Genomic DNA, 27,969 nt, shown 5'->3' on the forward strand with positions numbered 1-27,969 from the left:
GCCTCTGCACATGTCTCTGTGGGGCCACCGTGTTTGCAAAAAGAGAGCGCTTTTAATATGGCGAGAAGGAAGGGAAGCGCTTGTCAAGAGGAAGCTCCAGGTGATGAGCTAACTACAGCCACTCCAGCACTGGGCAGGCGAGGGCAGAGCTAGAGAGCCAGCGCGACTCTCGCCTCACAGTGCACATGCGCACTGCGCGCCCTGAGGCGAGGGCAGCGACGGGGACACGCTCCCTGGCCTGATTACGTCAGCGCCGCCAAGAAGCCAGTGATTGGCCCGCTCTGCCAAGAAGCCGTGACGCCCACTCCTCCCGTCCATGCACCCGCCGCAGGGCCCGCGCGTGCGCGCTCAAGGCGGCGTCCTCAGTTTACACCTGCGCTGATCTAGGGCGGCGGGGGAGAGCGTGTCCGTTGAACTCTATGGTCAGGCAAGGAAGCAGGTGCTGTTGGCTATGTGACACCACCCGGACAGCCTTTTCTTCTCAATTCTTATTTTCCTTCCCTTCGCCCGTAGTGGAAATAATTGTCGCAGAGATAGGGGAAAAAAGGGAAGAAAGAAAGAAAATCACAGGTCTGTGAAGGGAACGGAAGTGGAGTCTAAAGTGGAAGGGCGGCCCTTAACCCGGAAGTGGTTCCTCGCGCGTCGTCGAGAGCCGTGCTGAGGCGGCGGGAGGGGGAGGCTGAAGCGGCGAGGAGGATGGCGCTGATGGCCGCCGCCGGCTGGATCAAGAGTCCCCGCAGCAGCGGCACCCTGGACTGAGCTCTGGCCCCGCGGGCCCTCGCTTCCCTCGCCATGGACCTGCTGAGCGCCGCCGCATTGGCTGAGAAGGACTGAGGGAGCCTGCCTGCCGGATAGGCTCGACCTCCTTTCCCTGAGAGAAGGAAAGGGAGCTCCGTGGGAGGCCCCCTGGGCTAGAGAGCGGGGTTAAAGGGAGCTTCCTGGGAGGCCCCCCCTTTGGTCCGGGCTGTGCGGGGAGGAGAGTGGGGCTGGGGAGGACGGGCCTCAGCCCTGCCTAGCTCAGCACGTCCAGGGGGAGCGGGGGAGGAGGGCTGGGGAGATCTTTAGGAGCAGGGAAGGAAGCTTTGGGGGGCGGGCACGGGGTGCAGAGGTGTAGTGGGTTGTGGGGCAGTAGGGGCCCGGGAGGTGCTGCCAGGCTAGAAGGAAGGCCCGGTGGGCGGTTTGCTTGGGGTCAGCGAGCCTTGGGCTCCAGGGAAGGGGCCTTTGCCTACCCACGTGGTCACGTTGGCCTGTACCATTAGGTCAGGGTTTCCCTGGTGCTGGTGGGGGGCTTCTGTTGAGGTCATGCAGGGTTTTTGACTCTGGATGGGATCATGGAAGCCTGAAGCTGAAGGGTGGGAGCGTCTTGCAGCGTGTCGGGTTGGGAGACAAAGCTCCTGTGGGTGCAGGCAGTTGTTGGGGGATAAAGCCCTGGTTTGGGTGAAGGGTGCTTCTTAAGGGCTAATAGCGAATGGGTTCTGGGAGACGCCTTGGGTTTTCCCTGTAGGTCAGGAGCTTGTTAGGTGTGGAGGTCCAGATTCTAGTCTGCAGTTGGTGACACGGGTGGTGCAGGCAGGTGGCCTAGCTTGAGGTGAAGCGTCTCATCCGGCGTTGGCTGTGAGTTGTTTTCCCCCCCATCTCTCCGTGGTGCGGTTTCCCGTCAAGTGTTTCTGATGCCAGAACAAGGCCCCAGAATGAACGGTTTCTCTCTGGGCGAGCTATGTTGGCTCTTCTGCTGCCCGCCTTGCCCCAGCCGCATAGCTGCCAAGCTGGCTTTTCTGCCCCCAGAGCCCACGTACACTGTGATGCAGCCGGAGCAGCAGGAAGGTGGAGCTGCCGCGGGGACGCCGACTGGGAGCTGCAGCTTGCACTTGACTGAGCGGGCAGACTGGCAGTATTCCCAGAGGGAGCTGGATGCGGTGGAAGTCTTCTTCTCGCGCACAGCCCGGGATAACCGTCTAGGATGCATGTTCGTACGCTGTGCTCCTTCCAGTCGGTATACACTACTTTTTTCCCATGGCAATGCTGTTGACCTGGGCCAGATGTGCAGCTTTTATATCGGCCTAGGCTCCCGCATCAACTGTAACGTCTTCTCTTACGACTACTCTGGTTATGGAGTGAGCACTGGTAAACCTTCTGAAAAGAACCTCTATGCGGACATTGATGCAGCTTGGCAGGCCCTCAGAACAAGGTAAATGGGGGTTGGATCAAGGTGCCTGTGAAAATGGTGGAGGGTGCTTCTAGTTGCACTTCTTGGACTGCTTGCTTAACATCCCTTCTCTCCCTTTCAGCAGGATGGAAGTAAACTGCACTGTCTTGATGTACTTGTGTTGCTCAGTCACTCTTTGTGGTGGTGCTGGTGGTTGCCACCCTGCCCTGGATGAGGAATGAGAGCCAATCTTGTGGTGGCAAGCATGAATTGTTGCCTTTGCTAAGCAGGATCAGTCTTGATTCGCATTGGGATGGGAAGACTACATGTGAGTGCTGTAAGATATTCCCCTTAAGGGATGAGGCCATAGTTCATTGGAAGAGCATCTGCATGCTTGCATGCAGAAGGTCCCAGGTTCACTCTGTGACATCTCCAGGTAGGGCTGGGACTCGGGACTCCTGCCTGAAAGCTTGGAGAGCTGCTGCCAGTCAGTGTAGACCAGAGCAGCACAAGTTCAGCTTTCCAGCTGTTTTTAGACTACTGCTCCCATCGTTCCCAGCCACAGTGGCCAATAGTCAAGGATTATGGCAGATGTCCAACATCTGCAGGAGGGCAAAGTAGTGCAGCTGTGGTGAAGACAATACTGAGCTAGGTGGACCAGTAGTGTGACTCGGGATTGCTTGCTATGATCTTGTGAATCTGGAAAATGGTTCACACATCTCTTGCAGGTCAAGAAGCTTGTGTACCTTGCACTGAAGCTCCTGTGCTGCATGGAAAACTCTTAAATCTGAGAGTGGCTGTGGAGTGTCAGGGCTGTCGTTGAAAGGAAGAAGACCAGAATCCTTCTAGATATGTGCAAGCCTTTAGCTTTGCCTAAAATGATGATGGGCGTTGTCAACAACATCTGGGAATCCCTGTTACAAAGAATGCTGTTTACTGTGGTAGCTTAAGAGTGGTGCTATTGCCTGGGATGAGTTGAAGTGCCAGTTGCCATGCCAGGACACCATCGCAACACATTATTATTTTGATTCAGTGTCGAGGCAGGTACCAGGCTTGGTGTATTAGACTCTACAGCGGGGCTGCACTGATTCTGGAATACAACCTCCATCATCTCCAGCGGTCAGGAATGATGTAACAACAGCTGAAGGGCCACCATTGTGCAGCTCTGCTCCACAGCATCCTTAATCTAAACTGTGGGTTGTTTTTTTAAAGAACCATTCCCTCTTGTGTTTCTTTCAGAGGAAGCTGCCATATACTGAGTCAGACCATAGGTCCATCTTGCTCAATATTGTCTACCCAGACTGGCAGCAGCTTCTCCAAGGTTGCAGGCAGGAATCTCTCTCAACCCTATCTTGGAGATGCTGCCAGGGAGGGAACTTGGGACCTTCTGCTCTTCCCAGAGCAGCTTCATCCCCTAAGGGGAATATCTTACAGTGCTCACACTTCTAGTCTCCCATTCATAAGCAACCAGGGTGGACCCTACTTAGCTAAGGGAACAAGTCATGCTTGCTACCACAAGACCAGCTCTTCTCTTGAGAGGTTCAAAGTTCAGCTACATTTTTTATTGAACAGAGCTAAAAAAAGAATTTTATTACTGAGTCAGTGTTTGCTTCTTGGGCTTTGCCTTCACTTGACAGCTAGCTGGTGATGTAACTTGACTTTGTACTCCCAAGAAACTCATCTGATATTTCCTTGGAGGCAGCTTGTGCTCCAGTGTCTGAATAGGAGCTTGTGCCAAGTACGTGCAGTCTTGAGTGCAAGTGATGGGAGATGGTTCAGGTTTGTGCTGACTAAAAAGGCCTGTTGGCTTTAAGGCTGGAGTGTTCCCTTGTAGTTTCTCAGTATAAAGAGCTTCCACTTTCAACTAGGAAACAATATATATAGCATTTTGTTGGCTTAATCTTATCCTCTGTGAGAAGAGTAGATGTTTTGGATTCTACTTTGTCTGCTTTTCTGAGAACCCAGTGTTTTTATCAGTGGGTTCTTGAGAACATAAGCCGACATGCAGTCTGATCTCCATTGTTGGGGTGCTTCTAGATCAGTCACTGCATATGGAAGTTAGGGGATAGTTATGACTAAGAATGTGGTCCTTCTCCGCTTATCCTGGTGAGAAGGCTGTCATTTTGAATGCAGACTTATTAATTTAAGTTTTTGCAATCTTGAGGCCTTGCTTGTAAAGAGGCTTTGGAGACAGTGTTCAGAATGCTGGTGGTGGTTCAGAATGTGGTCACTGCCCTGTCCACAAGAGTGTGTGGACTGTGTGCATTATACTTGGATTTGCCTTCATATACCTTCTCTGTAAGGAAAGGCTAAAGTGTTTAGGGCTCCTTAGTTTGATGGTGGTGGGGTTGCTAAGGAGAGGACTTAAGTGTATAAAACTATGCAGTGTGGATGAAAAGAAGTATGTCTCCCCCTCATAATACCAGAATTCCAGGTCATCCTATGAAATTGGCTGGAGCTTCAGGACAGACTGGAAGTACTTCTTAACACAATGCATGATTAATTGATGGAGTTTACTGTTGTGGGATATGGTGATGACCACTGCCTTTGGATAGCTTATTTAAAAGGGGATTCAACACATTCATGGCGAGGTCTGTCCCTGGCTATGTCATGATGGCTATCTGGGACCTGTGTGTTTCAGAGGCAAGTGTGCTTCTGAAAACCCGTAGCTTGCTGGGCGACAAGCAACATCAGAAGATTGCTGTTGTCTTCATGTCCTGATTGTGGGCTCATCAGTGGTATCTAGTTGCCACTGCGGGGAACAGAATGCCACTCTTGATGGACCTTCTGTTCTCTCCAACAGGGCTGCTCTTGTGGAGTGCAGGGCCTGCAGTAATCTCTCTAGTCTTTGGGGTAAAATCTGATTTAGGAACATAGGAAGCTGCCATATACTGAGTCAGACCATTGGTCTATCTAGCTCAGTATTGTCTTCACAGACTGGCAGTGGCTTCTCCAAGGGTTGCAGGCAGGACTGTCTCTCAGCCCTATCTTGGAGATGCCAGAGAGGGAACTTAAAATCTTCTGCTCTTCCCAGAGCGGCTCTATCCCCTGGGGGGAATATCTTACAGTGCTCACACTTCTAGTCTTCCATTCATTTGATCTTTGCTTTTATTTTAGGAATTAATGTTCTCCAATCTAGAAAGCTTCATTCTGCATATCCACTATAGCTGAATAATCAGTTATGTCAGTGTGAAATGTTATGCAGTGTCTAATCCTATGTTATACAGAATTGCTTATTCCATACAGGTTTTTTTTGGGGGGGGGGGGGTGATACCTGAGCCAGCTTAATCCATGTTAGGCAAGACCTTCATTGCAAATTAAAGTTCAGGTGGGAGAGGAGCAAGGATAAAAACTATACATTGTTACCGGGCAGCAAGTAGATGCGGGATTTGGGACTTGACCCCTGGGAAAGGGATATCTGGCCACTAGAAGGCTTGCTACACTGTTTAGTTTCAGTCTTCAGTCAACACCACCTTTACATTTTTCAAGCATGTTAGCTCCATGTTACCTATAACGCTGTTTATTTTAAAGGAAAGTGGTGATTCTTTGGCATCTGACGGAATGTCCTGTTGCAAACCAAATTCTGTGCTTCAGTAAACTAGGGTCCTTACCGTTGAAATTATCTGCCTTAGATCTTGTGATCCTTCTTGGCACTTACTTTGGGGATCTTGAGTGAATTGGATGGATCTGCCTTCAGGTCATTGGCCTCAAATCTCTGATCTGGTGGATTAAAATGTCTGCTTCCTGCTGTGTTTGCCAATTGCTTTCCAGACAGATGGATATTATACTCCATTTATGATTTATAATTCTAAAACTGTACAATTGCAGGTTGAGTTGTACAAATAGTGAAAAACGGTTTTAGCTGATGGACACCCCCCACCCCACCAACCATCCAACACTCTTAACTGATGTGGTTTTAAAGGCTTAATTTTATTTAGGTCACTTTATCTTATTTTGAAAAAGAATACTTATTCAAACATGAGTTTGAATAATATGTTCTGACTGTGTGAGGAATTGTTTGGTGTAGATTAATTTTAGAATAAAATTCCCTACACTACAAAATTGTTTGGTAATTTTATTGTATAATTTCATACAGCCTCTTAATGACTTTGTATAAAAGTTTAGAGCGGTTCAGCCTGACCTCGAGAAAATTAAATCGGGCTTCCGGCTAAAGTGTGCAGCTAACTACAATCTGCTTAGGATTCTTGCATTACATTCTTGAATGTACTTACATTCTTCAGGACATTCACAATTGCCTCTTTCTTACTATTGTAGAATACAAAATGGCTTATTTTCTGTTCCCTGAGATTGTGATGTTTAATAGCTTGATTAAACTCTGCGCCTGCTTTTCAGTGAGTGAAAATGATTTGGATAAAAATGTAAATACATCTCAGGCTGGTCTTATGTTCTTGGGCATAAATGATGGATAAACTTGAGCTTGTAGCTGATCTCCCTCACCCCCCACTTTAAGGTTATGCTAGAACACAATCTTAGGGAATTAGTAAGAAAAAATAACTTTTATATATTGCCCAAACAATACATTTCATGTGCTAGGCTAAGCTTACAGAAGTTCATTATGATTGTTTAGCAGTGAAATATATAATCATGTAATCTGGGTCTCCTAAGCATAATCATAATAAATATATATTAAGGGAGGGGAGAAGAGTGAAGGTAACTGCAACAAAAATAGAGGTCAGTCATTCACAGCTGATTTCTGAGGGAAAGAGACACATTGAATAAACGTGACTTTTCTTTTAATGGAACAGCTTCTAAGATCTTGTTTTTCCTTTTGAGGTGTATAATTTTATTTTGGTTTTTTGCCACCCAATTCAGAACAACTCAGGGCAGTTCACAATCAAACTCATAAACCTCGTATTTCCATGGGGAACATGTTCCATAACCTAAAGAGTGGCCCCTGAGAAGGCCCAACCCCAAGTCACTGCCCGATAAATTAGCAGTGGACATCTCCTGATAATCTTAGTGAGCAACAGGAATCTTCCCAGGTAAAGTATACTTAAGCTATGGGTTAGTGTGGGGGAGATGCCCAGGTGGAGCATAAATCTTTAGTTTTCATTTATCTTAGTATTCTTTGGGTAGCTTTTTGTTTCCATAGACCGTTTGAAGTGTTACTATGCTGCCATTATTTTCAGAGCAGGTTTGCAAGTACCCAAACAGTTGCAAGCAACCAAGCAGGGAAAAGTCAGTAAGAGTTGGTTCTTTTCATCCATTAAGCCGTCACTGTGCCACAGATTATTAATATAGGTATGTGTGGGCAGCTGGTCTAGTAAACCTGTCTAGACTTCTGTATGGGCGTGCTTCATATGAGTGCTGGTAGCCATTAACATGGTGAAGGCTTTGTGCAGACCGAAGTGGGAGTGGATGGGTGGACTTATTTATTTCACCACTTTATTGTCTAGCCTGCCTTTGACCAGTTTGCTAACTAAAATATCATGTGGAACATTGTCAAATGCATTGCTGAAATCAATCCACTATACTAAGTTGCTAGTCCAACTTTAAAAAAGAGAGATTAGTCTAGCAGGATTTATTCCTGCTAGAAAGTAAAGTTCTGCCATCAAGTCGGTGTCGACTCCTGGCGACTATAGAGCTCTGTGGTTTTCTTTGGTAGAATACAGGAGGGGTTTGCCATGGCCATCTCCTGTGCAGTGTGAGATGATGCCTTTCAGCATCATCCTATGAGCGCTACTATATAGAAGCTTCTACTAATTACTTCATTGATCTGAGCTGTCGGTGACTGACCAGGAGAGGGATCTTGGTGGACAGCTCGTTTTAAGTGTCGACTCAATGAGCGGCAGCTATGAAAAAGGCCAATTCCATTCTAGGGATCATTAGGAAGGGGATTAAAAATAAAACTGCTAATATCATTTTTCACACAAATGAAAAAAAAAATAGGGGGAACTCTGCTCTCCTATCCAAACTGGGTGTGGCCCTGTTTAGGGTCATGTGAACAAGCCTAGGTTCTGAGAGAACAAGTTTTTAGTACTCCTGGATGCAGTTAATCTAATCCTGAAAACTCTGACTCCTTTAAAGTCGATAGGTGTCTCCTGATCAGCTGCTTCTCAGTCTTGAACTTCAGTCCTGACCATTCGTGCTGGTTTTCTTAGGTTACCCACAGTTCCTCTCTTGGGAGAAGTCAAAGCCAAAACAGGAGTTTAGCAGTTGCAAGTGCTTAGCTTTTAAAGGAGTTTGAGCTTGAGGTCAGGAGCTCTGTTGCAAACCCTGCTTAGTGCAGTGCAGATACAGCATACCTTGGTGGGCAGTAAAATGCTGACCAGAGAGTTGGGCGAGCGGAGGCGGCATCCCAAGGCATGATCCCAGTTTGCCTAACTGTGGTTAAACAAATCAATCCGCCATTTTCACCGGAGGCATAGATGACCAGGCTCAAACTATCATACTTTGGACACATTATGCGAAGACCCAGCTCCCTTGAGAAGTCCATGATGCTGGGAAAAGTTGAAGGAAAGAGAAGAAGAGGACGACCAGCAGCAAGGTGGGTGGACTAGATTATGACAGCAATGAATGCACCGCTGAGAGACCTCAAAGGCCAAGTTGAAGACAGATCATCCTGGAGAGAATCTCTTTATGTGGTCGCTAAGAGTTGGCACTGATTTGACGGCACTTAATCAGTCAAACCTTGCCTAAAGTGAAACCCAGTAGAGTAGCACTTGCCACTGTCAACATGATTATACTATCAAAATCTCCAACAGAAAAACTTGTTTACATGGTAATTTAGTGGAAAGGCTAATCCCTATGGTCTTCTAATAACAGATTTGTGCTGTATCATGTTAAGCTTCCACATGCCAAGAGAGCACCAGCCGCAGCACTTGAAGTTGTATCACAAGAATGCAGCTGATGGCGGCTGTCGAATAACCGCTCTTCCAAATAGTCCTGGATGAAATGATGGTGCTTAGGATTGCGAAGACAAATAACTTTGCCGGGGAAACTGGGTGTCTGCTCTGAATGCGTCGTTGTGATCCTGATGTTGTTGTGCTGGAAGATCTCCATGTTATGTGTATTTCACATCTGACTTTGGTTTTAAATCCTACCCAGGAGTTAAATCTTTTTAGTGTCAAGAAGTTGTTAGTAACCAGGCTAGGGGGGAAATGTGCTCTGAAATATGTGTGTGTATTTTTAATGTCTCAGAATTGGGGTTCAGCTACTGTTACCAGTGTTCCTGTAGTAGGGATACTTGGATGCTGTTGACTGCAATTCCCATAATCCCCAGCCAAATGCCACTGCAGCTGAGGACGAAGGGATTTGTAGACAACATCATCTGGGAATCTTTGTTACCAGTGTCCCACTGGCTGTCACCCCGTCAACTCAAGCAATTGGCTTTCCATGACCATAGTATGGTGGTCAGACTGTATTCCTCTTCACACATAAGTGGCAGGAGGAAGGTTAGGATGCTCTTCCAGCTAGCCTGACTGTGGTCCAGCCGCACTATCTTGGTATTTGGAGCGATGCCGCTGGATTGAATTTATTGATAAATAGGGTAGGCTGTGCACATTGGCATAGCCAGCCCCATTTTCAGAAAGAGGCATGTCCCATGCAGCATGATATGATGCCACTACAGAGCTGTGCAAGTCCCACCCCTTTTAAAGGTGACTGTTTGCTTTTATAAATTAATTACTGTCATATTTACCCAAATAGAAGATGACTTTGAATTTAAGACAACCCCTATAAAGATAGAGGTAAAATACAGGTTATACCTGTATTTACCCAGAAGGATCAGGACTCTGAATTTAATACACACATCCACACCCCGATTTCTGACATCCATGAACTTGGCTGTGGGGTGGGATTGGATTTGGGTAAATACAGTAGTTTTCCTTGCAAGCTAGTCTTTCAAGTAGTTTTTCCCTCTCATGGAATGGACTGGTTCTGCCTTGTGAAGTGCTGGTTCCACAGGCTGGTCTTTAGGTATCTCTAGCTAGAAGATGCTTTTACAAGCTTATGGTGTGACTAGTTTATAGCTTTTTCCTTGTGAAGAGCCTGGAGTTACCTTTGTTTCCTCTTACTGCTTTGTGGAATGGATGGACACTTGCACTTCTGTCTCACACTTTCAAATTCCAATTTTTATGATGTCTAATCCAACATGTGCTTCCCAAAGAACTGCACTTTATGTACAATAGCACACGCGAAACTTGTAGCAACCGTATTGCTGCAAGCTGTAGGAGACTTGTGTACTGAGTGGTCTCATTCCTCAGACATTCAGGTTGCCTAGTTACAAGCTTCCGAAAGTCCAGCAGTTTGCTGGAGTGGATAACTTGGTGATCTCTGCATCCGGTTTCCAGTGCCTAAATAACCCTCAGCCCGTAATTTCAGATTGCCGCCAGATTGACTTGACAGCACTGTGTTTTTTGAGGACAGCTTGAACGGAGCCCAGTGTGGCTTAATACATTCTCCAGCTGTGAGTGGTGTAAATACCTCTGCTTGTCACAGGCTGTTGCCAACCACTTAAAGAAAGTGGAAGAACGTCAGAAATTTCTAGGAGAGGCCGTACTAATTGCACCCCTAAAGGCACATCTTTCTTGGCAGGTAGAGAGAGAGAGTAGGAATGGCCCTTTAATCTATAGGGGAGGCCTGCACAACAAGCCAAACGCAGACCATGACTGCTCCACCAGAGCGGCATTGGACCTCCTTGTTTTTCTTGCTTTGGGGGTCTGCTGGAACAGACAGGTTCCTAAGCCCCTGTATGAGGCTGGTAGGCAGTGTTTGGTGGAGTATGAGTTGTGGAAGTCTGTTAGAGCATATGTAAAACACTCTAATACTTGTAAGGCATCCCGAATCCCTTGTGCAAGACATACCCTGTTTAGACCACGTGCATGGTGGAAATCTAAATTTAACTGTGCAGGATGCCAGAGTAGTTCATCCTGGGCCCATTGGGAAGGGCAGGCTGGAAATCCAAATAAATAGGAAAATGAGACTGCGTTGTGCGGTTCAGGAGTCGGATTATCCAGACGGCTATTACACAAGCTTGGTTACTTGTATAGCAGCGACTTGGGGGTGATACTCTGCTCAGGAATGTTTATGTGATTGAGCACCATAAGAGTTAGTCACAGCAATTACTGCTGAGGGAACTTGTTTCCGTGAACAAGGAACTTGCATGCAGAAGTTCCGAGGTTCAATCCCTGGCATTTCCAGGTAGGGCTGGGAGAGACGCCTGCCTCAAACCTTGGAGAGCCTCTGCCATTCAGAGTGGACAGTACGGAGCTGCATGGACGGATGGCATGACTCGACAGAAGGCAGCTCCATGTGTCCATTCATGGCTCAGTGGTAGAGCACCTGCTTTGTATCCAGAAGGTCCCAGGTTCAATCCCTGGGGCATTACTCTCTCCCCCAGGCTGGGAAAGGCCCCTGCCTGAAACCTCAGAGAACCACTGCCAGTCATTGTAGACCAGGGATTCTCAACGTTGGGTCCCCAGATGTTATTGGACTTCAGCGCCCATCATCCCCAGTGGCCTTTGGCTGGGGATTATGGGAGTTGAAGTCCAATTACATCTGGGGACCCAATGTTGAGAATCCCTGGTGTAGACAATACTAAGCTCGATGGACCGATGGTACAAGGCAGCTTCCTATATTCTGAAGTTGATCCAAAGGTTTTATGTGTCAACAGTGGCTGGAGAATAACGCTATAACTGCAGTCGACTACCATAGGTGTGATATGTCACCCCCTGTCTACAGCTACACCAAGTGTACCTGGCTGTCAGCAGTGGTAGCTCACCTGTAGTGAACCTGCCACTATCTGTGGGACTGTTAGAACTTTCTGCAAGTATGTTTCACAACCAGTGAAAGGGTTTGCTGGGTGACCTTGTGGGGAGTCACTGTCCCTCAGCCTAAAACCCACTGCACAGTATTGCAAGGATAAAATGAACTGCTTGCTCTGAACTCCTTAGAGGTGTAGAATAAAACAAAATCTGAATGACAAAATTGTAGAGGCTTCCGAAGAGTTCCCTAAAGTCTCAAATTCCAAGTCCCTCAGGGCAAGGACCTCTTTAGCAGGCATTAGCAGGAGAGTGGCAACCTTTCAGAAGTGGAGTGCCCAGTCTTAATTGATTCACTCTAAGCTGTGTGCCAGTAATATATGTTAACGTACAAAGTCTCTCTCAACTATTGTTGTATATAAAGTAAATAGTGTTTTTAAAGTGCTTAATAAGCTAAATTTAAAATAAATTAAAATGCAGATCTCTCCAATTTAGTGTGACCCTGTGACATCCCCTGGTATGTTTCAGTTGTGTGACTTGTATCTTGTGGGAGTTCACCAAAATAAAATAAAAACTCAGTCTAAGCTTTGTTCCGGGACAAACAGAATTTCTGAGCAACTCCCACTGATGATGCCCATCCCTAAATATAGATGTGAAGAAATTCCAGTGTCCCTTTCTGGACATGGGGCAAAAGACAGCCTAGCACAGAAGAGTGGCTCCTGCTAAATTCAGTGGTGCAACCTCCTCTCAGGAGTCAGTGTGCGTGCCACTCAGAATCATTCCGTGTGCTGCGTGCCTACCCATGCATTAGTTTATAAAGTACTTTGTAGAGTTTCCTCTCATTGCTTTGTGAGATGAATGGATATTTGCAGTTCTAGTCTGTACCTGCAAATTCCAATTACAAGTTTTTCTGGAAGGTAATCCAACTCGAGCCCCTAATGGTGCAGCGGGGAAATAACTTGTCTAGCGAGCAAGAGGTTGCTGGTTTGAATCCCCGCTGGTACCTATATTGGGCAGCAGCAATATAGCAACATGCTGAAAGGCATCGTCTCGTACTGCGTGGGAGGAGGCAATGGTAAACCCTTCCTGTATTCTACCAAAGAAAACCACAGGGCTCTGTGGTCGCCAGGAGTTTACACCGACTTGATGGTGCAACTTTACCTTAAACTCAACTCGTACTGCTCAAAGAACTGTACGCTATACAGCGGTGATGCACGCTTTACAGTGGTGGTGTGACATTAGGGATAAAGACAGCCTTGCAAATAAGTTAGATGTTCACAGGATATTTTACTAGCCTGACCACACCCGCCTGTGCAAGTTACATTTGTGTTATAGACTGCTTGAAAGAGAGAAATTCCAGACTTCCTTCCAACTTGCAACAAGCCCTACCACTTCCTGGTCAGAGGCACTTCCTGTTCACCAGAGGCAACTGGCCATTGGCAAGCCAGAATAAGTATATTTATACAAACCCCAGATGGAGAAACCATTTAGAAAAAACGTTTTTCTTGTTCCTGAAAGCATGAATTCCGAAGAACAAGGAAGATGGCGGCCTTTGTTGTCCATTGCAGAAATGAGAGGAGAGCTGGTCTTGTGGTAGCAAGCATGACTTGTCGCCTTAGCTAAGCAGGGTCTGCCCTGGTTGCATCTGAATGGGAGACTTGATATGTGAGCACTGGAAGAGATTCCCCTCAGGGGATGGAGCCGCTCTGGGAAGAGCAGAAGGTTCCAAGTCCCCTCCCTGGCACCATCTCCAAGATAGGGCTGAGAGAGACTCCTGCCTTGGAGAATTTGCTGCCAGTCAGTGTAGACAATACTGAGCTAGGTGGTCCTATGGCTTGACTCAGTATATGGCAGTTTCCTATGTCCTCCAGAGATGGGCTTTGTATGGATTTTGTATGCCAGCCTAGTAAAAAGTATATAATGGAAGGTAACTCTGCTCTTCTGAATTATTGACATGTTTGGTCGATGAAGAGAGCCCTCTGTGGCCAGCAAACACTTCCTCCCTTCGATAAGTAAGCGTTTAGATTGCTAATGTTCCTTTGCTATGGAGCATTTTTAATTAATTGCAGCTAACCCGGTTAAAATAACTTTAGTGCTCCCTGTGTGGTTTTCCAAACACAACTTGTACACTAAAATGATAATTTGCTTGTATTTCTCTCCTTGCTGGGCCTCTGTAAATGGTGCGAGTTGACACTCAAGACCTATACACTGCAAAATTGACAGGAAGGGATGTGATTTTAAACCCAGTACCATTCTTGCAGAGAGAAGAGTTAACATCCAAGTGGGGTAGGGGCAGGAATGTGGACTTCTCCTGGAGCAGTCCTGCAAAAATGGATCCTCAGAATTTATACAGGAGTGGTTTTTTGTTTTTTTTTAATGTCTTCCCAGTGCATCATCCCAGTGGTCCTTACAACAACCCAATCATGTTGGCCACCATACACCTACAATTTAATTTTAAAAAATAAAATAAAACCCACCCATGCTTGGCCAGACTATGCGTTTAGTGTTGCATGCAGTTTGTCCCTTAGTCAGATCAGTGCAGTGTGAGAGACCAGTGGGTTGCCTGAGACCGAGCCTTAAGCGGCAGAGTTCCCAGTTCAGAGTTAGGAGCCTTAGGCAAGGTGCTTTGGTCTCGGCCTCAGTCCTCTGCCTACAATTATGGGGCTGATGGTGCCGATGGTGCCCTATCTTGTGTCACCTGTGGTGTTCTGGGACTAATAGTGTGATTTCCCCCCGCCCCATTGCTGGTCATGATCACTTGGGAAAGGGTTAAATACCCTCTGACTGTGGGCCATCTTTATGCCTCTCAAGACCAGTTGCAGGAGAGCAGCAGCAGGAGAGGGGGCATGCAAATACCTCTTGCCTGTGGGCTCCCCAGAGGCATCTGGTGGGCCACTGTGTGAATCAGGATGCTGGACTAGATGAGCCTTGGGCCTGATTCAGCAGGGCTCTTCTTAGATTCTTATGTACCCTTCCTCAGACATCACAGTCCCCGTTCTGATCTTCCCACCTCCACCCTCTGTTATTGTTCTGGCTTACAAAAAAACAAACATTCCAAACTACTACTAGGAATATTTATATACTGCTTTTTAACAAACGTTCTCAAAGTGGTTTACATAGAAAATAAAATAAGATGGTCCCCTGTCCCCAAAGGGTTCAAAATATAAAAAGAAACATAAGCTGGACACCAGCGATAACCACTAGAGGGATGCTGTGCTGAGGTTGGATAGAGACAGTTGTTCTCCCCCTGTTAAAGATAGGAGAATCAACATTTTAAAGGTGGCTCTTTGCTCAGCAGGGGTAAAACTGCATTTAAAATATGTAGCTTGGCCCTGACGTGGTAGGGCTTAGTAGCTGTCCTATGGGGGAGGAGAGCTGATTTTGTGGTGGCTGGCATGAAGTGTCCCCTTTGCTAAGCAGGGTCTGCCCTGTTTTGTATTTGAATGGGACACTACATGTGAACACTGCAAACTATTCCCTTTAGGGGATGGGGCTCTTCTGGAAGAAGCATCTGCATGCAGAAGGTTCCCAGTTCCCTCCCTGGCCTCTCCAGATAGGGCTGAGAGAGACTTGGAGAAGCCACTGCCAGCCAGAATAGAGAAAACTGAGCTAGACGGGCCACTGGTCTGCTTTGGTATCGGGCAGCTTCTTGTGCCCCTAGCCTGTCCATTGCTTTGCTTGCCTGTACTACTGTTCCTTCCCTGCCATTGCTGTGCCATGGTCAGCACCTCAGTTTCTCTCCTGGCTTTAAAGTACCAAAATTGGTGGGGTGCATTTTCCACACAAAGGGCAAGAGTTGGATGGTAAGGGAGTACGATGAGCAGGCCGAACTATCACATGGTTATTTCTCTGACCCTGAGTATCATCAAGAAGAAAAACCTCTGGCAATCTTTCCACTAGTCTCCCCATAGAGAAGAATCGATAGGCTTTTGGTGCCTCAGTAATCTCAGCTCAGCAGGTTACCTGCGGCACCCATGTGGATATTTTCTTTGAAACACACAAGTAAATATGTGTACTTGTATGCCCAAAGAACTCCTCCTCCTTGTACCTTTTTTAAAGCCCTGCCATTGTGGCAGTCAAGCCACTATGCTCTGCATTTCCGTCCTAAATAAGCAGCTGCTGTCGGTGTGTATGTTATGCTAACTACCATGAAGCAAATAGGTAGGCATTGAAAACAGTTCGCCGAATTCCGTCTCGAGGTGGCATTGCACAAGCATCCAGTTTGCAGACTTGTGGTTCCTGTCAGCTCTTGCTAGCTGGAATCGGCAGATTTATGCTGGGCTTTCGTTCCTTGTCTAGTCATAATTCTTTAGTGGGGAGAAAGTCACGGGTTCTTCCAGATTTCTCCCAGAGGAGGTTCTTCCACGTCTGTCCCAAGTCAGTTTGCAGTTGCCTTCTGGCCCAGAGCTGTAAATTTCTGCTGAGGCCACACACTTTTCTGTGTCTATGCCAGTGCTCTTCATGGTAAGGTCTGGGGGCCAGAGGTAGCCTCCACCAACCCTAAGGTCAGCCCTCTGACTAATTGCGTGTTGAGCTTGTGTGAAGCTTTAGCCAAAGCTGAATCCTCTGCACAGTCCCTCTGGCACCATGCAGAGGTGGTCATTCCCACCGTGCAGCACCGTGCTTTGCCCAGCGCCAGGAGTGGGCAGGGGAGGTCTGGCCTTGTGGTAGCAAGCATGGATTGTCCCCTTTGCTAAGCAGGGTCCACCCTGGTCCCCCTTTGAATGGGAGGCGACATGCGTGAGCACTGGAAGAGGCCTCCCTGGGAAGAGCACCTGCCTGCTTGCATGTGGAAGGTTCCTGGTCCCCTTCCTGGCATCTCCGAGATAGGGCTCAGAGAGACTCCTGCCTGCAACCTGGGAGAAGCCACTGCCAGTCTGTGGAGACAATACTGAACTAGATGGCCCAAGGGTCTGGCTCGGTAGAAGGCGGCTCCCTGTGGGAAAGGGGCCTCCTTTAAGGGAAACAGAGCTATCTTGGAAGGTGTGCACAGAGTGCTGGGTAGTGTAGTGCTTCCCAGTGTGTTTTCCATCGAACTCTTAAGAGAGGGCTCAGTTTCTTTTAAGGCCCTGCACTGAGATGAGCACAGTGCTGTGCGGAGGTCAGCATCATGAGAAATGACTCCCACATGGAAGGTTGTTTGCCAGAGTGATCCCTCCTTGAAAAATAGCAGAGGTCACTGGTCTGTGTCATTAACCAGCCCCCCTCCACAAAGTGTGTGGGTTGCTGCGGTGTCTCTTGGCAGCACTGTCCCCTCTAACAGGGATTCCCAGATTTTGTTGACTACAACTCCCAGCATCCCCAGCTGCAGTGGCCTGTGGCTAGGAATTCTGGGAGTTGTAGTGAACAACGTCTGGGAATCCCTGTTAGAGGGAACACTGCTTGGCAACTGCTTGGACTTCATGGTAGGGAGTAGGGATGTGCACAAACTGGTTCGACTTGGGGGGGCACCTTTAAGGGGCAGGGAGGGTGCAATTACCAGCCCCGCTGCTTTCCCCCCGCAGGCACTGTGCCCAAAACTGTTGCCATGGGGCTGCAGCATACCTCCCTGCAGCCTCGGTATGCATCCTACCAGAAGTGGCCAACATGTGCCGCAGCCCCACAGCAGTGGTTTTGGGCACAGCACTGGTGGGGGGTGGGGAGCGGCGGGGCCTGCAAGAGCACCCTCCCTGCCCCTTGAAGGCCCTCCTCTGCCTCCAGGGAGTATATGAACCTGTTTGTGCACATCCTTGGTAGGCAGTAGTCAAGAGGGCTCAACACTAGCACAGCCAAGGGAGAGATTTTCAGGCATATATGGGCCTGCATCTTCTCCCCCTGCCCCATAACAGGTTCACTACTAGCATAACTTAAGCTGCTAAACCGTTCTGACACTCCTGCTTGAGTGGGGCCAGCCAAGGTGAGACTTCTTAGCAATAGTTATAGCTAGTATTCTTCTGTATTGGTCACATGGATGCATAGAGATCTGGCTTTAGTACTTTAAAATTGTCCAATACTGCAACTCTGTATTCTACAAAATTACAAAATGAGTCTTTAGTACTACATAGATAGGACTGCATGCATTAAATGTTATAGATAATATATACACATACATCTAAGACAGCAGCAAGAAAATCTTAATAACACCAAGGTATTATAAACAGTGGAAATAAATATAAAACTATAAGATTTAAGACAGTGCCCCCTCTCCCGCAAAAGCCTTAAAATTAATTTCCATCAAGTCGTGCTTGCTCGTATAAAAAATAAGTGGGGCCTCCATCCTTTTCAAGAGAGTCACATTGTTGTTTACCATCTCATAGATGACTATGGCCATCAAAACCAAGTCTTCTGAAGCCACTTGCTCACCACTGATTTAGTTTTGTTCTAGGATGGTATAGATGAGTCATAAGTCTTTGCAAGATTTGCTCCCCTTCCAATAGAAAAGAGTTTTTAAGAAAATCTTAGTCAGAGCTGTACATTGGCTCTATTCAGTCCTTTTTCTTCACCCTTCCCAGTGCTTCTGCTGTGATGGCTCCTAGGAAGATGCTTGATTGTGGTTTGCTACTTGGGGCCGGTGGAGCTAAGCCAAAGCATCTGATTCTTCACTATGAAGAAAAGACATATTATGGCAACAGAAGGAATTTTTTTGCCTATCTGACCTCTCTGTTTATACTGTCTCAGGGACCAGTATGGGTCATCAAAAAATTCAAGCCACTTTCAGGCCTAATAAACATTCTGTTTCTGTGAACCCATGGAACAAGTCTGCTTTGAAAACATACAGTAAATTCAACCACTAACAATCCCAAGTCTAAATCTGGCCCACCGAGGAGAGCTGCCCAGTTCCCCTAGCCAAACCAGAGGCAAGAGGGCATTTCATAGGGTGTGGCTATAGAGCTAGCTCTGAGTTGGAGCCTGAGCCTACCACCCCCTTCTCAGTGGCCCTCCAGTTGTCGTCCAGGGTATATTGCGCAGAAATATTGCTTTCCAAGAGGAAAATGTGACTAAAGGCTATTCAGTGTTGAAATAAGCTGTTGCTATTTTGGAAGACTAGCATATAACTTCCAAAGTCTGTTGCCTCTTAAGCACAGTTGACCGCCTCGGCAAAACGCATGGGGATGTGGTTGGAGGCTTCAAACTGAATGGGATTGTGCTACTCCATGTGCACATCAAACTCCCGACAGAAGCACCCCTCAGTCTGGAGTCTGTAACTTCTGCAGGACCTGTGTGAAGGCAGGTTCTCAACCTTGGGTCCCCAGATGCTGCTGGGCAACACCCCCCATCATCTCCAGTCACAAAGGCCATTGTGCCTGGGAATGATGCGAGTTGTAGTCCAGCACCTGGGGACCCTATCTTAAGATGTGGGTAAACATCCAGGCCGAAATCGTAAGCAGACTTACTAGAAAGCAAGCCCAGTTGAACTTGTTTCCTTGGAAGCAGGAAATCAAACTTCCTTGGAAGCAAACCCCTCACTCTTTCTGGCTGCAGTAGAAGTGTGGTGCTTACATGCCCTTTTGTAGGCTGGCTTGCACAAGCTGCTAATTGGCACTGAGAAGCATTGCTTTTAAGAGAATGTGGAGAATTCTTGACGCAGAAGTTGTGCTCAGAGTGGCAGTGACTGAAGAGATGGGCATGCTTGCTTGAACCAGCTCTTTCCTACTGTTGAATCGTGCACCTAGCAGACCGGTGCCTAGCTTTTCAGAATGAAAGGAATGTGTTCAGATGTAGAAAAAGAATGTGGCACTGACCACTTTATTGCAGTGGGAGCCATAAAGTGAGCATCAGCCATGAGCCATCTTCCCTCATTGGAGCCGTGCTATATTTAAAATGGCTCAATGCTGGGGGACCCAGCTTTTGCCCCCCTCTGGTGGAACCATTCTGAAACGCTTGCCATCTTTCGCCGCCTTCAGCATGGTTTGGGGCTACTACTGTTTACTCTTCCTGTTTTTGTATCTTTCCACACTTTCTCCCCCCACTCTCTAAGCATGCTCTCCATCCTGTTGTTTTTGGGACTCTTCTGGGGAGATGATCTTTGCAGGAGCAACTCGGTTGCATACCCATAAATTTTAACCTAGACTTTCCTTGCAGTCACATGGTGTCCTGTTTTCTCGGAGACAAAAACGCTTTTGATTCAAGGCCGGTATTTTTAGGAGCGCCTCCATAACTTGCCTTGACAACTCAGCACACACAGCTAAGGCAGACCACCTGGGAACTGGCTGGGACAGTCTGCTTCAGGCAGATAGTTATACTGTGGATCCAATGTGTAGATTAAAGCAGTGCTTCAAACTTTCCTTGTTGGGCATTATAAAATATTTAGGAAGCCACCTTCCACACTGCCCCCACCCTGGTCCTGCATTATTAATATATATACTGGCAACCTGTTCTGCCACAGCTGTTGACAGTTGCTGCAGAGCACACAGAGCTTCACAAATATTGCCTTCATAACAACCTTATGAAATGGATGGTTGTCCCCATTATACAAGCAGGAAAACAGAGCCAGGAATAGTCGCTTGCCTGGAGCTACCCAGCAAGGAGCTCCAAACATTGCTTTGCAACCATAAGCATTAATAGAAGAGCTGAAATCTGTATTATTGAAAGTTGTAGGAAGCAACTGTGTGAGTATTAACCCCATGTACACATCTACATCTACTCACCTTAAGTGGCGCAGCGGGGAAATGCTTGACTAACAAGCAGAAGGTTGCCGGTTCGAATCCCCACTGGCACTATATCAGACAGCAGCGATATAGGAAGGTGCTGAAAGGCATCATGTTATACTGCGCAAGAGATGGCAATGGTAAACCCCTCCTGTATTCTACCAAACACAACCACAGGGCTCTGTGGGCGCCAGGAGTCGACACCAACTCGATGGCACACTCTACTACACATCTACTTAGCCACCAAATGGCACAGCAGGGAAATGACTTGACTAGTAAGCCAGAGGTTGCCGGTTTGAATCCCCGCTGGTATGTTTCCCAGACTATGGGAAACAGCTATATTGGGCAGTAGCGATATAGGAAGGTGCTGAAAGGCATCATCTCATACTGCACGGGAGGAGGCAATGGTAAGCTCCTCCTGTATTCTACCAAAGACAACCACAAGGCTATGTGTTCTCTAGGAGTTGACACCGACTCGACGGCACACTTTACCTTACACATCTACTTGCCAGATCTCTCCCCCCCCGCCCCCTTTTCATCTTACACTTCACAAGCTTGGCTCACTGTCAGTGTTTTCCTCCTACTTTTATGTTTTTATTGGGTGTTGGTTTGTTTTTACATTTATATCCCGCTCTTCCTCCAACGAGCCCAGAGCGGGGTACATGGTTATGTTTCTCCTCACAACAACCCTGTGAGGTAGGTTAGGCTAAGAGATACGTGACTGACCCAGAGTCATCCGATGAGCTTCATGGCTGAAAGGGGATTTGAACTTGGGTCATCCTAGTCCAACACTCTAACCACTACGCTGTGCTGGCTCTCTCTTGTTTTCCCACCATGTAGACTTCTCCTTTGCATGCCCAGCTTGTAGGCGTTGTGGACGGGATGGGGTCATAGCTCAGTGGCAGAGCATCTGCTTTTGCAGCTTCCTGTGTTCCCTCTGGATATTTCGCCTGTACGGCACACAGAGTAACGGGACCCAGAGTAAGGGACACAGATGCTGGGCAAATTTGCCTCTTAAAGACTGCCCAGGTTTTTCTGCATATGGTGGAAAAGATTCCAACTGCTATGGTGTTGGCTATGTGGAACCTCTACAGTTGGCTGAATTCCAAAAGCAGGGTGCTTATAACTGGCCCTGAATGTGTGTTTAGGAAGATGGGTGCATTTTTAAATCTGTTGGTGCAACAAAACAAGCTATGGTGGAGTTAACTGACTGAGGCCAAAATGGCAGAGGCCATGTCATCCTTTATCTTCTCATCCTTTTTATTTGCCTCAGACTTCCTATTTCCTTGTCCCAGGTAGGCCAGTAAGTTTTTACTTTTGAGCTCTTATGCAGAAGTGTTCAAAATAGGTGGAGACCAGAGCACTTAAGGATCTTCAGAATTAACAATTTAACTGCTGCCTTCAAAATTTTAATGTGTTTTTATTTATTGAGATTTTATCTGTTTTATGAATTTTAACTGTTTTATATTACATTTTAATTTGTATACCACCTGGAGATTTCTACAGCAGATGGTATAGAAGTACACAATAAATAAATAATAAAATGCACTGATAATTTGGCAATATTTTAACACATTTGAAGTTGTGTTTAGAGAATAAAACCTTCTGTATCTCTTCCTAAACTATCCTGAATATATTTCACAAGAGATGCTTTTATTCCCCCCCCCCCCCCCGTTGCCTTTCAGGTATGGGGTCAGTCCTGAGAACATCATTCTCTATGGGCAGAGTATTGGAACCGTTCCCACTGTGGACCTGGCGTCTCGGTATGAGTGTGCAGCTGTAATCCTTCATTCACCGTTGATGTCTGGGTTACGGGTAGCTTTCCCGGAAACTAGGAAAACATACTGCTTTGATGCTTTCCCAAGGTATGTGCAGAATTTGCTTGGAGGGAGGCAGTTTTCATTGATGGTGCTTAAATGGGATGTGTACCTCATTTAAAAACAAAACAAAACAAGAGGTCATGGTTATGTTTACTTAACCAAGAGTAGCTGGTAGCCTCAGGAGGGAGCTGTGTATCAGGCTGCTGTGTGAAACTTCCACCACTCTCTCCATTGGATATCTTTAACAATTACCCTGAAGTATACGTTTCAAAGGGGAGCATGCACAGCTCAGCAGGGCAATTCCAGGGATAACAGAATCAGGCATGTGGCCACTTATAATATAATAAACCTGAAAATTTGCATATGGCTACAATCATTGGGAAAGTGGTGATGTGCCTGATTCCGTTACCCTTGGAATTGCCCAATGGCAGAACACAGGCTTTGTACACAGAAGGGTTCTAGCGTCAGTTATGTGGATCTCCAATTAAAGGGGTGTCAAGATGCTAGAGTTCTTGGCCAGATGGACCAACACCACTGAACTCTGCAAGTCAGGTGTTCCCACAATAGAGTTTTTTATTTGCTGTTTTGTGCTATAGCTTTTTCAGTATTGTAGGACACGAGTCTACCTGCAGCTATCAAATATCTTTTAAATAATTGCCCTGTGCTGTTCAACATTTTCATAAATAACTTGGAGACGGCAGTACAGGGGATACTTATCAAACTGGTAGATGACAATGAAGCTGTCGGGGGAACAGACCTTAGAAAACAGGCTTAAGAGTGTGCCTGATCAGGGCAGGCTTGAACTCTGTACCAAAAGAAACCAACAAGATATGAAGGTCAGCAGAGGGAAAACTCCAATTCCTACATTTGCGTAAGAGAAGTCAAATGTACAAGTATTTATTTATTTTATTTATCATATTTTTATACTGCCTGATATGTACATCTCTAGGCGGTGTACAAGAATGTACAGCATGGGGAAGACCTGGCTTGGCAGTAAGGGACCTAGGTGTCATTGTGGACAACCAATTGGACATGAGCCAGCAATGTGACGAACTGCTAAAAAGGCTAATAGAATCTTAGGCTTCATTAACAAGTACAGAGTATTCTTCCACTGTATTCTGTACTGAACAGACCTCACTTGGAATACTGTGTCCAGTTCTAGGCCTCACATTTTAAGAAGAACATGGATAAACTGGAACAGGTTCCGAGGAGGGCAGCAGAGATGGCTGTAGCATAGTGTATCTCCACCTCTTCCCTTTGGTGGAAGAACATGATGAAGGAAAGGGTTGGTTACAAACTTGTTGTACTGACTTCTTGAAAAACGGTGTGATCAACACTGTAATCACAGTTTATAGCAGTGGTTGATTATTAGTTCCTGGGTTGGGTGCCTGAAATTAACTCCCTAGCAAGTATCCACTTGTGTATGAATACGCCAGTTATTGCCTGCAAAATATGCCAAGCTGTTTAGAAGAACTGTTATATTTTGCCAAATATAACAATTATATATCTTGCAAGATATGTAATTATTATATCTTGATCTTAGGAAAGGCACATTCCAACCATGGTTGCTATTAGCAAGTGCAAAAGCATTGTCTCAGGAGACTTCCTAGCCCAGGACTTGAAGCATCTGCTGATTCAGTGGAGCTTGTACCAGGCCTTGGAGTGCTTTGAGGATCAGAACTGTGGTTATGGAGAAAATGATAACTTACTATGCAGCTAAGCCATTCAGAGGCACATTTCTGGCAGGGTGAACTGGAGTTAATGTTGGGCTGTCACAATTCGGTGTCATTCTCTTTCTCCCCACCCTTTGCCCCCAGGCTCTTAAAAATTACAAATATTTACAGTATGACACACTTTTTTTCTTTTCTTTTTGAGCATCCAAATTATTCACAAGGTTTGGAACAGAGCTAGGATGAAGTGGGCCAAGTCAAATAGCAGGTGAAAAACACTGGAAGTGGGGATCGGCTTAACAGCAGAGGCAGTAGATCTCTTTCCCCCGTCCTGTCTGCATTCTAGAGAGCTGTTCTTTGCCGACAGTCTGAATTCACTTTGTATGTTAAACACCCTGATACTTGTGTGAATGCCTGCCTGCCTTGTAAAGGAGAAAATCATTCACTGCGGGTTACACCGAAATCTTGTTCTTGCTGGTGCCAGGTCTCCATCAGCATGTAGCCTCTGTAGATTTTTCTAGCTGCAGAGTGGTATGGTTAGGAATACCAAGTAAGGCTAATGTGTTCTTTGAATGCTGCCTTCCCTGAGCTAGCTGTGGGATGCCTTCCAGTGTCTTTGCAGGCTTCAGATCTTGTTTTGCTGAAATGCCGGACCAGAAACAAATGACACTAATTATGCAGATGCCCAATGGAGAGCCTTCCGCTCAGATCCCCAAAAGTGGGGACAGCAGTCTAGCTACTACGAATATATAAAAGGTCTCTGCATGCTTAACTTCATCTAACTGGAATGTCTCTTTTGGGTGTCCCCTAATGGAAGGCAGGTAGCTGGTAAAAATCAGCTACTTGGTCTTGGCTTGTATGTGGGAGATGGTAGCTGGGTTGCATAAGGGGGGGAGACCTCCAAAACAGCTTCTGGTGCTCTGTGCTCTGGGAAAGAAGTGGGCAGAGAGCCTTGAGTGTGTCCCACAGCTCCTATGGGAGTGAGTCAGTGCACAAAGCGACTACTCCTGGCGTTTCACCCTTGGCTCAATTCAAAGTATGGCCCTGTTTCAAAGATGACAACTAAGGACACAAATCCTCCTATATTGTGCTGCCTGAGAAGTCATGAAGTAATAATTTATTCTTCATCAAGGCAGACTTGGGGAGGGAGAGGGCCCAAGAGGCCCTTGCATGTCCCATAGCAACTGTCTAGGCTTGCTCAAGGAGATGTCTTGAAGTCTGACAAACATGAGTCTCTAATGACCTCCCCGTATTGATCGCAAGTCTATAGAATCGACCTCGGGCCACTTCTCAGGAAGAGCAGAGGTACTCTGCATACAAGACCCTTTGGACAGTGCTGACAGAAATATGAAAGAACATGAGGCCAGTTTAATTGCATTACACAGTTATTATCACTAATATTTATATATCAGTTTTCCATACACGAAAGAAGTTCAGAAAGTGTTTTACACAGAAAAAGAAACAAAATGACTCCCTGTCCCAAAGGGGCTCGCAGTCTAAAAAGAAACACCCGATGGGGAGACCACAGTCACTGGGAGGGACGCTATGCTGGGCTGAATAGGGACAGTTGTTCTCTCCTTGCTAAAAACAAAAGAGTTACCCTTTTAAAAGGTGCCTCTTTCCTTAGCTAGCAGGGGTGCACCACCACCTCCTTGTGCCTTTTGGAAGCGACTTGGGCAAACAGGCCAGTACCTCTCGGTTTCTTGCCTGCCTCTGCCTCTCATTACGATACACTAGCCAAATTTATCCCTGTGGCTTTTTAACCAGCTTGTAGGAACCATTATCGGGTTGACATGAATGCCCCAGAACCCCTGTGCTTTGCAGAGGCTTCTGGGGCATGTACCTGGGTTCATGCTTGGCTCCTGCAGGATTGCAGGTGAGCCTGTTGGGACTTTCTCTTGCACCCCCCACCCACACACCGGGTGTCTTGTTTCTTGCTGGGAAAGTAGTGGGTAGGAGAGAGAGCTCTCTTGCAGGAATCTGGCCTACTTTTGCCGATTATGCTACTGGGAAATCCCAGTGTTCTCTTAAAACCGTTTGAAGACGACTTATCTCTCCAATAAGAGCTACTCTGTAATGGCTTCTTGGTTTTCTCTCTTCCTCCTTCAGCATTGACAAGATTTCTAAAGTAACCTCTCCTGTCTTGGTGATTCACGGTACTGAAGACGAAGTGATAGATTTCTCCCACGGCCTGGCCATGTACGAGCGGTGTCCTCGGGCCGTGGAGCCCCTCTGGGTCGAGGGGGCCGGCCACAACGACATAGAGCTTTATGCACAGTACCTAGAGCGACTAAAACAGTTCATATCTCACGAACTCCCTAACTCCTGAAGAAACCTACTTGATCTCTTTTTTTTCTCTTTTTCTTTTTACCTCAGTTAACTGTGAATGGAAGAATTTACCTGTTTTTTGCACATGCATTAACTGGATTAGCTGTAATAGCTTTATACTATGAAGAAAATGCCCTCTTGTTAGGGTGGATCCAATCAAGTCTGTCTCTTTTTATATTGGGAAGCTATTCTAACGATCACTACTGTAATCCTTAATATTTTTTACCTGTATTACCCTAGAAGAGTGGAATTGCAGAGAGGGGAACTAGTTGATCATGAAGATACTAAATCTAGCGCATATATATATTTCCTTCCCCCTACTCCAATTGCTTATGTCCTATATATGTATTTTTTAATCTTCCCACACTCTGGAATGCAAGCAATCAGGGCTCCAGCTTCTTAAAACTGACTCACAGATTCCGTTTAAAACGTCCTCCATGTAAAATTTCTAGCTGTGCTATTGGCTATTGTAACTGGAAAGTTTGTGTGCTGTTTTCTCATTGTGGGCTTTTTTCTTTTACTTTTTTTACTTTACTTTTTTTTTTGTTTTGGGCTGCTTTACCTTCCAGAGTTAAACTAATGTAAACTTCCTGGGGGGGACACAATTTCTAAATGGGGCTAATTCATCTATTGACAAATGGAAATATTCTTAAAGGAACACTGACAATATGGAGAAATAATTCTTTTTACTCTGTTTGGTCTGGTGACCGTAAATAAAATTACAATTACAATACAATTCTTTTTACTTAAAAATAAATGTGTAAATTTACTAACCTTGTTGTTCAGATGTCTGAATGACCAACATTTACTTGTGTAAAGCTTTCCTTCTAGAGGTTTTTAAAAGATTGTATATAAATGAATTTACATTATGCATAACTCCTGATTAGTAGTTAAATTTTAAGTCTAATTAACAAATTCTGGTTTGTATATGATTGAATACATTTTGTTATAAGTTTTTATCCCTGCATTATTTTGCTATTAAAAGTTTTATAAGATTTCCAGGACAACTAAAAAAAGAGAGAGAGAAATTTACACATTTGTTTTTGATGAATTTAATGTAAAACTTTCATTGAAACGGATCCTTTTTTGTTTAGGGAAACGTTTTCATTCTTGGACACTGGAATCGCACAGAATATGCAAGACACATAAAAATTGTTATACCCTAAGAGGCCTGAGGGTTTTTTCTCAAACTGAACGGCCTTAAATGTACTGTAAGCCTCTGATTGTTGTAAAAATGGATCGCGATTGATTATGGTTTATGTATTTGTTGCCTGACTGCAACAACAGTGGTTGTAATGGAATAAAGGATGCATGGAATAGAGAATATTGGATTGGGGCCTCACTTTGTCCTATTGCTGGTTTGCGCCAAAGGTCATCAATCTGTATTGCTGTATATGCAATAACACTTTCATACCGGCATTAAAGGGGTGAGGAGACAGCCTTGCATTTGGGTGCTATAGCACTGCAACCTGGAGCTGTCTAGTGCAGTGTAGTGCTGCACATGGAACACAGCAGTCTTGTGTTCAAATCTCCCCTCCCCATTGGGGAAAGCGCATGGTTTGCATGCAGAATATCCTGTTGCAGACCTTGGCATCTCTAGTGCTTCCAGTTACCAGTGCTGGACTTCAGCTGGCAGCTCTGGACTTGATGACCCAA

At 46.1% G+C, this 27,969-nt stretch overlaps 1 protein-coding gene across 1 annotated transcript; it reads left to right on the forward strand.

The window, feature by feature from the left end:
* Nucleotides 1-607: 607 nt before the first annotated feature.
* On the forward strand, nucleotides 608-27,637 carry ABHD17C (abhydrolase domain containing 17C, depalmitoylase). The gene is made up of 3 exons (XM_053272937.1): nucleotides 608-2,188; nucleotides 22,181-22,360; nucleotides 26,095-27,637. The coding sequence occupies exons 1-3, from the start codon at nucleotides 1,671-1,673 to the stop codon at nucleotides 26,312-26,314; spliced, it is 918 nt and encodes a 305-aa protein (XP_053128912.1). The 5' UTR covers nucleotides 608-1,670; the 3' UTR covers nucleotides 26,315-27,637.
* The last annotated feature ends 332 nt before the right edge of the window (nucleotides 27,638-27,969 follow it).

This window comes from Hemicordylus capensis, chromosome 10, assembly GCF_027244095.1.
Source record: "Hemicordylus capensis ecotype Gifberg chromosome 10, rHemCap1.1.pri, whole genome shotgun sequence".
Lineage (NCBI taxonomy): Eukaryota > Metazoa > Chordata > Lepidosauria > Squamata > Cordylidae > Hemicordylus > Hemicordylus capensis.